We start from the raw sequence: 15,538 nt of genomic DNA, 5'->3' as shown, positions 1-15,538 counted from the left end.
CAGTTCCTGATAGGTCATAGTGGACAAAAGTTGGTGGCATCTGTTGTCTGAATATTGTTAATTTCGAAGTGGGTGTTTTTCAGTACACTTTTTGATAGTACACAAACGGTGCTTTTTTTTAACCTCATACAATCAAGTCTTACTTGTTTAACTTAACAGCTTTCTAAATGTTACATTAACAACTGTTTTGTGGTTACTCAAAACTGTACAGTCAAAAAAGTAGACTTATTAACCTATATTTATATTAGAAACAAGACATTATTATTATTATTATTATACTTTGAAGGGGTAATTAAAGATTTTTAAATTATAAATACAATGGCTAAGCTCGCATGGTATTATGTGTCTAATGTATGGCCAAAAAGGATAGTTCAATCAACAAACAACAAAGTGAGAGGAGCAAAAAAAAAAAAAAAAAAGGCTACCAGGAAAAAATTATCACAACAAATTAATACAAAACATAAAATTCATCAACAAGTTTTGTCAGAAGATATCCATGAACAACACAAACTTAAACAACATGAAAAAAACAAACACTCAAAGAGCTATTTGATTTCCTATAAAAAGACTCACAATTTGAAAGATTTGTTTTTAAGATCACCAAATATAATTAAATACTAAGACTACACAACAAATATTTAATCTGACGGGCGGGGGTGGGTGGGTGATGGGGGAAGGGGGAGAATGTCTATATTATAAAGCATTTCAACACTTAAACATTTCAGCAAGTTAAAGTGTCCAACAACTAGTCCACTAAGCTGTCCAAAAAGCAGTTAGTGTTAATACCCAAAAGCATTAAAGGGTAACTATTTGTTAGAAAACACTGCAATTGCCCAGCAAACACTGGGTGGCAACATTCTACAAGGTTTCACAAAAGTTAACAGGGCAAAGAGTACATTTAACAATCAATGATTTTAAGTTTCTTTATATGCATCAAAAATATTTCAGGAAGCATTTTGGTTAAGGTTGTCTACTGCTTGAAGAGATTCTGACTGGGACAATCCACAAAGATGCCAAAAAATTTCTAACAGTAGCAAAAAGTACTTAAACTGTGCTGCAAAATGCACTCATACACATGTTAATGACACCGTGCATGTAGTTGGAAGTAACATTTATGTGTTAGTACATACTTTTTGCAGCAACAAGTCAATGAATGCATCCATTGTACTTAATCCTCTTACAGCAAAAGTACATCTAGAGCAAACATGTCGTAGTAATGACCTATACAGTCCATAAGCAGGTGGAAGAGCATATTTATGCCAGTAACTGTTGTTTCTTGCAGGTATACTCGTAAGTGGGCACTACAGGTGTCTTGACCAGCAAGGTCATTGGGGTTGGGAGTGTCCATATACCGTGTATTGGGAGATACAATGGGCTTGCTGGGGCGGGCCGGGCACCTGAGACTGCTGGGCTGGGTACGGCACACCGTAATTGTACCCCATCACAGGCTGTGCAGGGTAAGGTTGGTGCGTGAAGTAGATAACCCCAGAGCTGTTGTTGTTGGCGGAAGTGGTGCATGGAACTGCAGTGCTTGGGACGGGGCAGCCATTACCGTAACCTGCAGGGGAAGCATGCAGAGCGTGATAGCAGTAAGTAGTCTTAATTCCGTCACCTGAGGGGGCGTAGCTGGTGTCAGGCGAAGGGGGGTAGTGGGCAGGGGTGGACGGGTAGTATTGCGTAGTGTTCTGGTAGTACCAAGAAGGGCCACCTTCAGCACGCATGCTGCATGTAGCTGAAACAGATGGAGGAGGAGGCGGTGGAGGAGCCGGCACAGGGACAGAGGGTGGAGGATGATTTATCTGAGGAGGAGGACCAGCAGCAGTTGGAGGAGGAGGAGCAACAGCAGTTGGAAGAGGAGGAGGAGGAGCAACAGCAGTTGGAGGAGGAGGAGGAAAGACAGTTCTACTTGAGCTGTTAGCATGGTTACAAGCATCACCATATACTGAAGGATATACTATAGTACAAGTTGTTGTGGCATCTGCAGGCGTTTTGGTCTGATTGGAGGAGTTACCTACACCCAAGCTAACCTCACTACCCACAAAATCATGTCCCTGACTTGGGGTGAAGTCTGGGGCGCTGGGGTTTAGCTGGAACTCTGCCTGTTCCCCATCCCCCCAGGCCACCGTCGTCGCTCCATAGGGAGCAGGTGGATAACTTTGGTAAGGATCACATTGGTAAACTAAAGGTATACCCTCACAACGAGCTTTCTGGGCATTACTTTCTGCTAGAAGCTGCTGGAATCTGGGTGGAATGTCTTTTATTGGTTTCAATAGCTTATAAGGACCCCATGTATAATATTTCTTTTGAGACTTTGGCTTAGAGCCTGACTCGCAAACCTCGTCAGAACCTTCTAAATTAGACACGTCTACCTCTTTATCTGACTTTTCACTTTCATCACAAACAGAATTTTCGCCCTGAGAGTCCTCATCTACCGACTGGTCGTCATCTTTATTACCATCAATACTGCATGGTGACTCGGATTTCTCACTACCCATAGCCGTAGCCTCATTCAGAGAGTCCCCTACAGAGCTACTTTCCGAGTCGCAGCCACTGTCAGAGTGAGTGTAAGTGCCTGACTGCTTGCTGGAGTCCTCCTCTCCAGCCAGCCGTTCAGACGTGGTCTCGTGTTTGTTGGTTTCAGGTATGTCTGAGATGAAACAGCTTCTATATGTGCGCCCCCTGACTACTGTTTCCCTATACGAGTAATGCCCAGATGGATAGCGTCTAGTCTGGTTGCCTAGTTTACCTATTGGTGTGCTTGGCTGCATAGCTTCCATTCTTCCACCTGACATCTGTGAGCAGTTGGCTATACAAGAATACCATCTGTAATACTGAAAAAGAGAAGCCCAGGAATTTCACTATGCGAAACTGTAACAACTTGCATTATGCACTATGCATAATTATGCTTATATATGTACATCTATCTGAAATACAGGTAATTCTATTGAAATGTCTACTAACAATGTTGTAATGCAGCAAATAGAAATGGTTATAGCAAAATATTAATGGTATATGTATATAAGCAAAAGCAAATGCAAAATTGTCCAGGTCAACATACCTTATTTTAACATTACACTGCACGTATATGGGCACAACTGTTTGAATATTTGGTTTTTATATCAGTACTATGGATGAGTAATTTTGGAAAGCTGAACAAAAGACAATGTGTCAAGTCCAGGCTTCAAAAATGTGAAACAGAAGCAATGAAAAGACAAAAAATAATTTAACTTCAATCATAATGTATTAGAGGGACTGAGCCAGATCAAACGGCCATTTTAATACAAAGAGATTGAATACGCCAATGAACTACTGGATGTTGAAATTGAGCAACTAAAACAGCGACACATTCTCCTCCGAGGTTACATACACAGTTCTGGAGCAATGATGTCCAAAGACACACAAAATGGCATTTGTGCAAGTTCTGCAATGCAGAAGATTGTTTACTCCGATGCCAGTAGGGTAGTTTATTGTGGATACTGCACTGAGGTTGCTGAGGGCGTGTCCTACTGTCAGTGAATGAATCTGCACAGAATTCTATATGGCACGAGTTAAAAACATTGCAGCTCGTTATCAAAGTTTGCTTCATTATTAGAAAACCAGGGGTGAAGTGGTTTACTGACAATCAAAATGTATGCTCTACTGGGCATGAGGACCAAGTTGCAAAGTAGTGCAATACCATATATATGTTCTGTTTAGAGAATGGATTGGACCTGGAAGTCGAGTGGATACCTTGGGGAGAAGATCGGCAGGCGGAGTACATTAGCAAGACAGACGTGATTGGGGCATCGCAATCATTTATTTTATTTGATTGGTGTTTTATGCCGTACTCCAGAATATATCACCTATACAACAGCAACCAGCATTATGGTGGGAGGAAACTGGGCAGAGCCCTTGTGAAACCCACAACCACCCGCAGGTTGCTAGAAAACCTTCTCACTTACAATCATACAGCACAACATGTATTTGAGTAGCTCAATCGAAAATGGGGACCATATAACATTGACAAATATGCAAGTTATTAAAACACCACTTGCCATGTTTAATTCAGGGCTCTAGAATCCTTCGTCTGAGAGTGTAGACGCTTTCACAGAAGATTAGGGTGGGTAAGGCAACAATTAGCTAGTGTCCCTTGTACACAGAAAAGCCTGCAGGGCCAGAGGGACACTAGAAGTGCCTAACTGGCCATCTTCAGGCTTCTGGCCAATACTGTTTACAAATGTTTTGTTGATCAGCGAGGCAATTAACTGATTGAGTTTTACTTACCCAGAGATAAAGGTACATCATTTTTTATTGTCATACTGATATATTTGTCTCCTTGTCGGGGATGGGAATGCAGTGACAGTGTGGGGCATGCACTATGGTTCACTTGGAAGCTCATGTTTCCTGGAGGATATGGGGATAATAAATGTGTCTGGATAGGCAACTGTTTCGCTTGTCTGAGGTACAGACCATAGTTCTGGCAAAACTTAACGTGTTCTGATATTTCATTATGTGAACAATAGTGATAAGGCCCAGATATTTCCTACTGGCTAGAGACCTAAATATTTTTTGTGCATGTTAAATGCTAAAGTGCTTTGCACACGTTAGAGACCCAGGTGTTTAGCATGGGCTTGGAGCCCAGGTGTTTTGTACGGGTTAGAGGCCCAGATGTTTTGTACGGTTTGAGGCCCAGATGTTTTGTACAGGTCAGATGCAGAGATGTTTTGAACGGGTCAGATGCCCAGATGTTTTATACAGGTTACATGCCCAGATTACAAATGTTATAAACATTAAAATCAAGAGGAATAAATATGCATGCCTAAAGCCCCACTGGAAGGCTGTTTAAATCCATTATGGCTTGGAAGTGTGTAATGGTAAATATTTGAATAGAAAGGTGTAAAAATGTCTTGAATTACAGTATTATGGAATAAACTCTCAGTTTGTGCCACAAGACAACTCCAAGCAGGAATTATCCTGTTGTTTATTGTGGCGAGCAATGTTGGAGAGGAAGAAAAAACAAATTACCAACTGACCTCTTCATCTGCAAGAGTATATGAAAATAATACATAAGACAACTTACGTTTTGCCCAAGGTTGTAGAAAAATCTGAGTGAGGGCAGATCTGAAATTTAATATAAATAAAAAATTATTCATAAGGTTTAGCTGAAACTATGTTCAAAAAATTTCACTTATGGTCATGTTTGTTTATTTCGTTTACTTAATTGTTGTTTGATTGTATAACATTGCATACATTGCTGTACCCAAGATTGAAAAGAGGGCCTGGGAAACTATTGACAGACTTTTCCACATGTGACCTATGGACATCCTCACCTGTCCCACTGTACTACTACAGTCAGTTTTACAGGTGGAGGAAACCAGAGGGACTGGGAAACTATTGACAGACTTTTCCACATGTGACCTATGGACATCCTCACCTGTCCCACTGTACTACTACAGTCAGTTTTACAGGTGGAGGAAACCAGAGGGCCTGGGAAACTATTGACAGACTTTTCCACATGTGACCTATGGACATCCTCACCTGTCCCACTGTACTACTACAGTCAGTTTTACAGGTGGAGGAAACCAGAGAGCCTGGGAAACTATTGAGAGACTTTTCCACATGCAACCTGCAGACATGCACATCATATTGGCAGAAGACAAGTGGTCTGCAAGAAATGGTATATAGACGGCAAAAATTTACACAAGGGCATAGTCAACCAGTACTGTGAAAGATTTCAAAGTTTCAAATCACTTCAAATTTTTTTTTTTCCGATGTGACAAGGTCAAAATATTCATTGACAATGTAGACTCTGGGTATGTTATTGTACAACAAATTTCAGCTAAAATAACGCAAAGGAAAAAACTAAATTAATAATTAAAACTTTGACTTAAGTCTAAGAAAGCTTTATGACCCCATGGCTTGGATTCACATGTGTTACCACATTAAAACTGCCATTCCAGTCAGTTTTACGGGTGGAAGAAAATGGAGTGAGGAGTTGGCCTTAGGCAAATAACCATGATAACTGTTACATGATTTTTCACACGATACTTTAAGCCTGGGGGTGAGGAGTCTGAAGCTCTAACTCTTTGGTCGCTGAAGGTAAACTAAGTCCCACTTGTACCATGTGAACAGTTAGAAATGTTAGGCACCTATTTTGCATTACACTTATTATAGCTTGGGTGTCTGGAAAAAGTTTCATAAAATCTACTGACAAATGAGAGAAAAAAAAAAAAAAAAGGACTAGCCAAGAGTTGGTGTTTTCCTGATGGAAAGGGCTGTCATCTCTTTTCCGGTGAGACTGGTGATTGGTAAATTTATGTCAACAAAAGTTGCCTAACATTTTTGACAAGTCACATGACACAGTAAGAATACTTTACTTTTAGTGACAAGAGTTTGATCACTGACAAATGTCTACAAGAGTAGAGGTCATTATTACCTTGTTGCATGCTATCACAAATTCTCTTAGCAATGAGCCCTTCATACCCCCCCCACCCCCAAGCTCCCTCGCCCTCAAACACTACCATTCATGTGAATTATACCTTTACTTCGCATACTAACCAGAAAGAGGCAAGTCAGAGCCACTGGGGTCTTGGGACAGCCCACAGTTGAAGTTTATGTGCCCCGAGGTAATTTCGGCGTAAGACACTGGGATGTATGGGTACATGGGAAGCAAAACCTGCTGGCCACCATTGGACTGTGCTTGTGACGGTTGCGTCTGCATCGGCTGCGGTTGCATCTGCATCTGCATGTGTGGCTGTGGTTGGCAGACCGGTGGAGGGTGAAGATATGGTTGCTGGTATTGGGCAGCGGGTTGAGATGAAGAGGTCGCTGTTACCGTTTTGGTTTCTGTCTCTGGTTGACCTACAGCAGTACATGAAACTTGTAATAAACCTGCCGCATAATGATATGAATGCCAAAATATTTAATACTGCCAGATTTGAAAGGACCAGAGGTTGGGCTAGGCATTATGCTCCCATACACCCTTGTAAAGGTGAATGTTGTCAAAAAAAACACCAATATGTACTGGGTGAGTTCAAAAAATGCTCACACTGCATATCCAAATATGTCCAAAATCTGGTAAAAATGAAACAAATGCAGCAGAGTTCTTCAATAATTAATCAGCTCATGACCACAGTGCTTAAAGTAAACATAAGGTCAGCCACTAAAGCTGAATTATTTAACAAAGTAGTATTCCAGAAATGTTCTGAAAATATTTCAAAAATTCCACACTGCATATTAACAAAATTCATTGCAAGCAATCATCAGTACATCACCACTCATTTGGTGGCTCCATTTTGTAGTGTAACAGCTATCTAGAGTGACGTCACAAAACCTAGGAGCTCTCCTGTACCACTGATATTACACAAAGTGATAATGAGAAAATGCAAACAAAAACGCCAGATACCCAACCAAAGAGTATCAGCTCTGCTCCGTGTTCAAAGGGCTTATGTTTCTTTTAGTTTGGCGCTCGGTCAGGGTGAAGTTTGTGAACCTAAGTCCTGCATGGGTTAGCTCTGAGATCGGTTAGCCATGTTCCCAGCTTAGCTTCCTCATTAACCGCTCTGAACCATTACATTCAATCACTAACCTGGAACTCGGTCCTGTCATCTACACTGTCTCCCAAGTACCAACGTTCTACGCCACAAAAAGAAGTGTCCTGTGACCTTGAAGTAATTCTGAATTCATATTACCTCGTTATGTGGGAATAATAAAAACCATAACGCCACAATTAACGCAAATGTAACCGACGCATCAGAGCTTCGTAAGCCGCCATTTTTGACTGATGGGAGTGGACTCGGCAGCTCTTTCCAAACTTAAAACCATCTTCTTTCAAAATCTAATTTCATTATAAACACGCGAATTAAAGATAATATGTCAATTGCCCTTTAGATGTTGTACATCTCACTGGTTTCAATCAAATCATTCCACAAGTTTATCTTTTTCCAGATGATGCCGAATGCGGCCGATTCAAGCTGAAAATGGCGGTCATCGAAGTTTGGCTTACTGCCGATGTAACAGATACATTTGTGTCAATTGTGACCATTTGGTCTTTACTATTCACACGGGATGACCTAGTTTCAGGTTAATAAATGGACAAGTACAGATCTGTATTTCTGAAAGCTGAGCTGGGAAGAATGATACATCCATGCATGGGTGTAAGCATTTGGCCTAGCTGGCTGTACCGACTTCAGGGAATTTACCGAACATAGCAGAGTCTTCTGATTGATAACAGACTCTTTCATTCAGATTTTGGGAAGATATTTTCATAATAAATCTGACTTCTGTATGTATTGTGCACGGGCTTCGCCATTCTCAGTTTCCTGCTCATAAATGTGCGGTCCAAAATGCATCATTTTAAGACTTAAACTAATCGCAAAATCCAATTTATTGCATGAAGATATGTCTATCCACTATAAGAAACCATGCTGACAATCAACAGCTTATAAGTTTTTTGACGTGACAGCCAATTATCATGTGACGCTTTCAGCGCTAGTGATTGGCCTAGTTCATAAGGGCTTCTACAACATGGTTATTCACAGTGAATTGTTCATCAGTGCCATGTCCACAATACTGAACATCATCATCTTGGCTTTCAAAACTTCCTGGAATTATTTACATATTTTTCTTTGACAAATGTGTCCTATATCATTTTTTTTATGTATATATAGTGGCAGACTTTGTATTCACTTTAAGTTTGTACTGATCAATTTTATCATATCAGTTTTTTTTTCCCGATACCTTGCTCCCAACGGCCAAACCACTCACACAGGTGCAAACCAAAACTCCCCACTGCATTTGCAAGGGGCCATAAAATGATAACAATACTCTACAAAAGGGCATAACTTGTTTGAATGGCGCTGTTTACTGTCAACCGAATTTTCTCCAAATGTACAAGAATTCACTCAGAAGTTTTTTTTACAACATCTGACAAGACATACATACAACTTCAATGAACCCCAACGACCTTGAAAAAACAGGTCAAGGTCACTAAAAAGCAAAAGGGTCCTTAAATCATGCCAGAGTGTATGTTTGGTGAACTTACAGCAAACTGTTAAGGAGATAGAATGTTACCAAGAAAAGGGACAGACGCACAGACGGCCTACTGGCCCTACTACAATACCCAATGACCAATATTGGTCGAGGGGTGAAAAATAAAACCGTGATATCATTAACATCAAAAAATCAAGCATAGAAAACTCTGTATAGCATGTGGCAAAATATTCACACTTTCAGTTCATCATTTGTGTTGAGGTGTATAAAAACATCATACCATTAACAGAGAGATGTTCAATGCCGTTGACAATACGCATCTCGTCCGGGACTGGCTGAGCAGCCACTTCTTGTGGGACGTCTCCTGGTGGAGGGCTGTTCATGGCCATGCTCTCGTCAGCTCTGCCAGGAAAAATCCAGAAATATCAGACACAATGAACCAGATGTTCATTTTAAAGACCATATTCAGTCACCCACAAAGAAAACTACAATCAACAATGCAGTAACTACCATTAATATCAATGTCTCTGTGACGTTTGTCACCACAGGGCTTTGGATTATTTTCATTCTGGAATAGTGATCTATAATTTGCACTAACATAAGAAAGTTATTGAATATCACTATAAAATCAAAAACATATGGCCTTTCAAACAATAAATAACATTCCCCTTCTTTGGCATTCATTGTTATAAAAAATCAATGAGAAACACAGAATATTTTTGCTGGTGTTTTGAGAACAAACACAGAATTTTTGTAGCGCCTGTGACCTTTTGACTTCAATTGAGTGAAATAGTAAGTTACTTCATGTAGTTGCATTTAAAAGGAATTCAGATGTACACATCTCTACTGTTAATAACATGCAGAAAAAAATGTTAGAATTCAATAACTAACAATATTCCAAATATCATAAAATGCAAGTATTTACGTTAACATGCTCAATTCAGACAGCTAACATTTATTAATAAGAAAGACATATTACCATATATAAACAATGTACATGTACAAGTGTACATTTCCAATAAGCATTTATACACATGCCATCTTAATTTTAATGCCTGGCCATCATTTCACTATAAATAGTCATTATGGTTGGTTTCAGCTTCTAAATTTTCTATTTTTTGTCCAAATGGGTTTATAAAATGTTTTTTTTTAAATCAGCAGGTTATGCATTTGAATCTGTCTAGAGTGGGTGAGACAAGTGAGGCAATGATTTTTTACACACTACTGCATCACCTGCCTGGGATTATATTAAAAAAAAAAAAAGCATAAAAACAAAAGAAGCCAGAGCAATGTTAGCAGGGAAGATGGAAACATTGACAACACAGCAAGTTGTTACTTTAACAAATCAACAAATAAACAAGTAAACTGAAATGGCATATAATCAGAAACCAATGATACTCCCTGGGTAGGGTGACAAACTACCTGTTACACATGTAGGCTGGGTGATTTGGGAAGCGGGGTCTCCACAGCCCTGGGGTTGGGGTTTCCAGTAGGTGGGCTGGGGGCCGTGGTGATAATTAGCCCGCACATAATAACTAAGGAAAAAGAATAGAATCTGGTGTCACATCAACAGCCACACTTACGGTGACCCCCAGGGATGGTGGTATTAAGCTATAAAGGCACAATGGACACGCTACAGGCGTCTCAAGTTCGGTTACAGGTATGTGTGCCCATTGCTCACTCACTGATACACCGTTAGTATAGGTGTGTCAAACAGATATGAAATGTTACACAGGTAACTGTCCTATATTTTATTTCAGTATAAACATGAACGGGTACCATAGTGAAAATAATGAACTATCACAGAGTACAGGTCAGGCAAACAGGGGGACATACCTATGGTAATTAAATCCCCTGGTTGCTCCGCAACATTTGTTCATACCACGAGAGGGAACACACACAAGCTGGTACTATGGCATTTGAAAATACACAATCTTTCAAACAGATAATATACATAGTTAAAATGTTTATACACAAAAAGTATGTCCTACAGCACTGATGCATGTCAATAGTCTAGATGTGTGAATAGGCCAATGTTAGGGCGTTTTCCTCCTGCAATACCATTTTTTTTTTTGTATCAAAACACCAATTATCACTGTTCCCATGATAACGCATCAGGAAAACACAGAACTAGAATCTGGACTGTGTGCATAAAACATGTACACTGTCTTTTTTCTGCAAAGTGCATGCTTTGAAAAAAATTCAAAATCTGAAAAATGAAGGGGGTGGGGGTAAAGCCTTAAAGTTTAAAATTTAACCAGGTGATACCCACAGCGAGAAGAATGTGTGAACGAAATCTGAGAAATCATGTGAACAATATACACATGTGTAATATTCACACATGTGAACAATATACACATGTGTAATATTCACATGAGGACTGGTGCAAATCAAAACATCCTCTTGCATTTTGCAGAGGACCATAGAAATGGTTAGAAAGTATCAGACATACAAACAGCTTGATGACTTGAGATTCAACTGGTGGCAAAAAGACAGCTTTCAAAAAGCTGTAAATAGCCTATAACCCAAAGTGGCACTAGGTGATGTATACACTGGCACTCCTGCGTTGATACATCAGCATCTGTCACCTACACCCACATAGCAATATTACAATTACGGTCATGTATTTCATCTAAAATTTGGTATGTAAAAATGGCAAATCAGAACATAACTGATACTTTTGATACCAAGACTTAAGCTCTTTGGAAAGGAAGTCACACATTTAAATAGTCCAGTAAAAAATTGAGTAAATTAATCAAAATGTGTCACTTGAAAAAAGGGTAAAACTTCTGGTAAAATACAGTAACCCCGGGGGTAAATTGAGGTTAGAATGGGCCTACTCGTAGCTTTTTGTCATGATATATTTCCATTTCAAGGGAACAGTATATAGAAATCCACCACCCAAATCTTAAAATAACTAAGTTCACATAATGTTGAATGTAGGTGTGGCTATAAACATCCAGAATGAGGTTTTAATGTTTGTACTAACGATTTAATTAATAAATGAGGTAGCATGTCTTAAGGTTACAAGGACTTAGAGTATCTTCTCAAAATTGCTTGTCAACCTGGGACTCATGGAATCGCTTTAACATAAAACCTTAGCCTGTGCGTCGCTGCACTAAACACAAAAAGTTTGACTTGTTTCATCACTAAAACATAACCTGTCAACGGTATAAAACTCAACTGCCTTAACACGAACGCTCAACTTCAGTTTGTGCCCATGGATCCCAAACCTCAACTCTGAGCTATGTGTAACCCACCTCAATTTCTCAGCCTATTTGCACAGAAAAGATTTATGCAATGTTTTAATTTGTTTACGAGAGCATTGGTTGGGCTGGCCAAAATCTCAAAACCTACACAGAATAATACGCTGTGAATATGTTTAATAAACGTCTTGCAAACATGTGATTAGGTTGAGGGAATATGTTACTGTTAAAACTGAAAGCTAAAGGTCTAGAATGATCCCCAAATCTCAAAATGGCTGCCTTAACTTAATTCCCAATAACAACTCACTCCCATTGCCTGTGGGGCCGGGTCTTGGTGACAATAAGTGATCAACAACGTTTGTGTGGTCATTTGCAGAGACTATACTTCGCTGAAGACCACTTGTCACACAAATATGAATCACTTTGGAAAGTTTATCAGTGACTTTCTGAGCGGTGCTCTGCTGTCCTCCATCCATGTATCTGACTGCCATCATATCAGTGAAAAGTCCTTAAGTATGCCATTTAACAATACAAATAAAAAGATCACAATGACAAACTGGAACATTTAAACCTTCCATTACGAGCTTTAACTGAAACAGATACAAAGATTCTTCCCAAATTATCCTACTTTAAAGCCACCACCTCCTGTATTCCATGTTACCTGTTCTTTCTCTCAGCCATTATGGAAACTTAGCGGAAAAAAAAGTACTGCTTTTAACGTATCAGAAATCGTGCCTGGGCAACTTTGATCAAAATGATATATGCAAACATCACGCAGGTGAAAAATCAAAATCAATACGTTTTAAAGCCTAGCATACTTTTATCAAATATACAAAGTGAAAAATTTGTGCACATATACAGGTTTTAACTCGCATTCAAGGGAATTTACTACAATACCTCCTCTTCTTAAGTCCTCCCATCTAACTCCTACATTTGATCTGTACCATAACTGATCCCAGTGAAGTCAGTTCTCAAGTTTCATTTCAATACCATGAGAAATTAAAGAAAAATGTCTTGGAAAAAGAATGCAATTTTTCTCAACACTCATTATTCTGAATAAGACCCCCCCCCCAACTCCACACAAAAAAAGAGCTATGACCAAAGATTGTAACAATAATTAATGTCCAGGAAAAAAACTGACTACAAACAAACACAACTAATTTCTCTTCAATTAATGACATTTTTGCAAGTTACTTGTAAGAAACTATCACATGACAAGTCAAATTACATTTGCCAGTGTTAATACACATAAAGATTTCAAATTACCAAGCTTTTTCAGGCTCAAAATTCACATGTTCCATGGTAATGGGAGTAAACATACACTGCCACAATCTTGAAACAATCTAAAATGACCAAGGTGGAGAATAAAATTTCTCCGCTGTCGTATACAGTGTGAAATACTCTCGAGTACAGCCTAAAACACCAATCAAATATGTAAAACAAATTTCTCAGTGAGACTGTTAGCATACTGTAATCAGTAGTTCAGCTCGGTTCTGTAGATTCAATTTCAAGACTTTTCCTGGCCCCTCCCCCTCCCCCCCACTAAAGATTTATCTGTGCTTTTGAAGTCATATTCCTGACAAACCATAATAAGAATTTGTACAAGTTGTTTAACTATAGCTAGTTCTAGACTTCCTCTAATTACATCAGTTTTGTCAGGTAATTCAATGAACATTTGATCCTCGGGCAGTACATCGAGTCACTTACCTTGACTAGGTCTGCACTAAATGACCAGCGTTATTATCCACATGGTTAAATCACGAAACGTTTTATCTTGAAAAAGGAAGTGTGGCTTAACCTATTGCTAGAAAATCAATGCCTAAAATGTTACAAAGTTTACCATGCACATTTTGTTGTGTTTTGTTATACCTGATTTGACTTCACTGGTAAAGTTAAATCAATATTTTATCTTTACCATCTGCGGCCACTAAAAAGGCACCTTCTTTTAATCCACCCAATTTTGATGAAAGCAGGTTTAAGAAGATAACATCACACATATGTATTAGTTGCAAAAGCTTACAAAGTGTGAGTACAGGCTATTTTTTTAATGTCTACATTAGTCTGAAGTTTATTAAGAGCATTGGCAAAAAATAAATGGACTATTCTTGGGTTTTAACTTGAGACACCGGACAATGGCCAAGCATGTACAAAATAGTTACAATGTATAGGTATGGCATTTCACTTTCTGAAGCAAATAAAGACCTTAGATGATATTTTTGAAGCCCATGTTTGTGCTTTCCTGACAGGAAATTAATCAAACTTCACAAAAAACTCTTAAGTGACCGTATAAGGTCTATGAATCAATCAGAATCAAGCAAAATGTATCAAGTGAAAAGTTCTAAACTTAAGGAAAAACTGAGTATATAGATCTGACAAGATTGCACTGTATGTATGTTTGGACGGGGAATTGTGGATCAATTCTCTAGCTTAACATATGTGTAAATGTAAATTCTTCAAAAGCACCTTGCTAACTGATGCATGTGATATGAATTAATTTCTGAAGATAGATTCATTTTTAATAAACACAGGTAAAAACTCAAGCCTGTACAAAGCTGCCTCTGAGAAGAAAATTGTGACTATTTTCTCATGCCCCCCTTTTTTTTTTTTTAAAAGCTTTTTCTTTCCTCACAAATATAATACTGTATGTATGCTGTTCACAAAAACCTACAGTAATACAGTAACTGTAGGACACCAAAGCTTTTCATGCAAATCTACTATGCTCTAACCCTTGCGACTCTTCCCACCGATCTACAGGCTAAAACATGTTGAGTGTTTACCAGCCTATGGACCCTCTACGACAGGTAAGGCCTCAATTACTCATGATCAATGCAAGACACTGCAATCTGGTTTATCATAGAGACCCCAAGTCTTGGGTGTGGCTGACTCTTTGTGGTTAGTCGTGCATGATCTTGTTGTAAAGCATTTTCTTTAGTTTGGAGAGCTATGTGGGTCAGGAGGTAATGGATGCTGTAAACAGTTGAGCATTTTTACAATTATTGTTGAGAGTTCAAGAATAATCAAAGCTAGACTGGTAGCCAAAATATCTCGGCTCTGCAGCTTGTGATTATGTATGCAAGATCTCATCTCAGCCCCCCCCCCCCCCACCTCAATTTATTTATTAATTTATTTAATTGGCGTCACATATACAACGACGGCCAGCATTTTGGTGTGGGGAAACCAATGACTTTCCACAAGTTGCTGGAAGACATTCCCATGTAGGGCCAGAGAGGAAGCCAGCAGAAGATGGACTTGAACTCACAGCGACTGCATTGGTGGGACTATAGAGGACCCCTTCCACCCACCGAAAACGAACGATTGGTGCTTAATGCTACTTTTTTCAGTGCATTTTTTTTTTAACAGCT

General features: G+C 39.1%; 1 protein-coding gene across 1 annotated transcript in view; it reads right to left on the bottom strand.

Moving 5' to 3' along the window:
* Nucleotides 1-1,325: 1,325 nt before the first annotated feature.
* The window catches only part of LOC135473458 (uncharacterized), a 63,235-nt gene continuing 49,022 nt past the window's right edge, over nucleotides 1,326-15,538 (bottom strand). The window contains exons 17-20 of the mRNA XM_064753309.1: nucleotides 9,251-9,372; nucleotides 6,538-6,840; nucleotides 5,060-5,100; nucleotides 1,326-2,831 (exon numbers count right to left, since the gene is read on the bottom strand). Of these exons, the coding sequence (XP_064609379.1) occupies nucleotides 1,326-2,831; nucleotides 5,060-5,100; nucleotides 6,538-6,840; nucleotides 9,251-9,372 (1,972 nt within the window). The remainder of the gene's footprint in view (nucleotides 2,832-5,059; nucleotides 5,101-6,537; nucleotides 6,841-9,250; nucleotides 9,373-15,538) is intronic.

Source organism: Liolophura sinensis, chromosome 8 (assembly GCF_032854445.1).
Source record: "Liolophura sinensis isolate JHLJ2023 chromosome 8, CUHK_Ljap_v2, whole genome shotgun sequence".
Classification (NCBI taxonomy): domain Eukaryota; kingdom Metazoa; phylum Mollusca; class Polyplacophora; order Chitonida; family Chitonidae; genus Liolophura; species Liolophura sinensis.
Note: the sequence above shows the minus strand (reverse complement) of the source record. Positions and strands in the feature narration are given on the sequence as shown.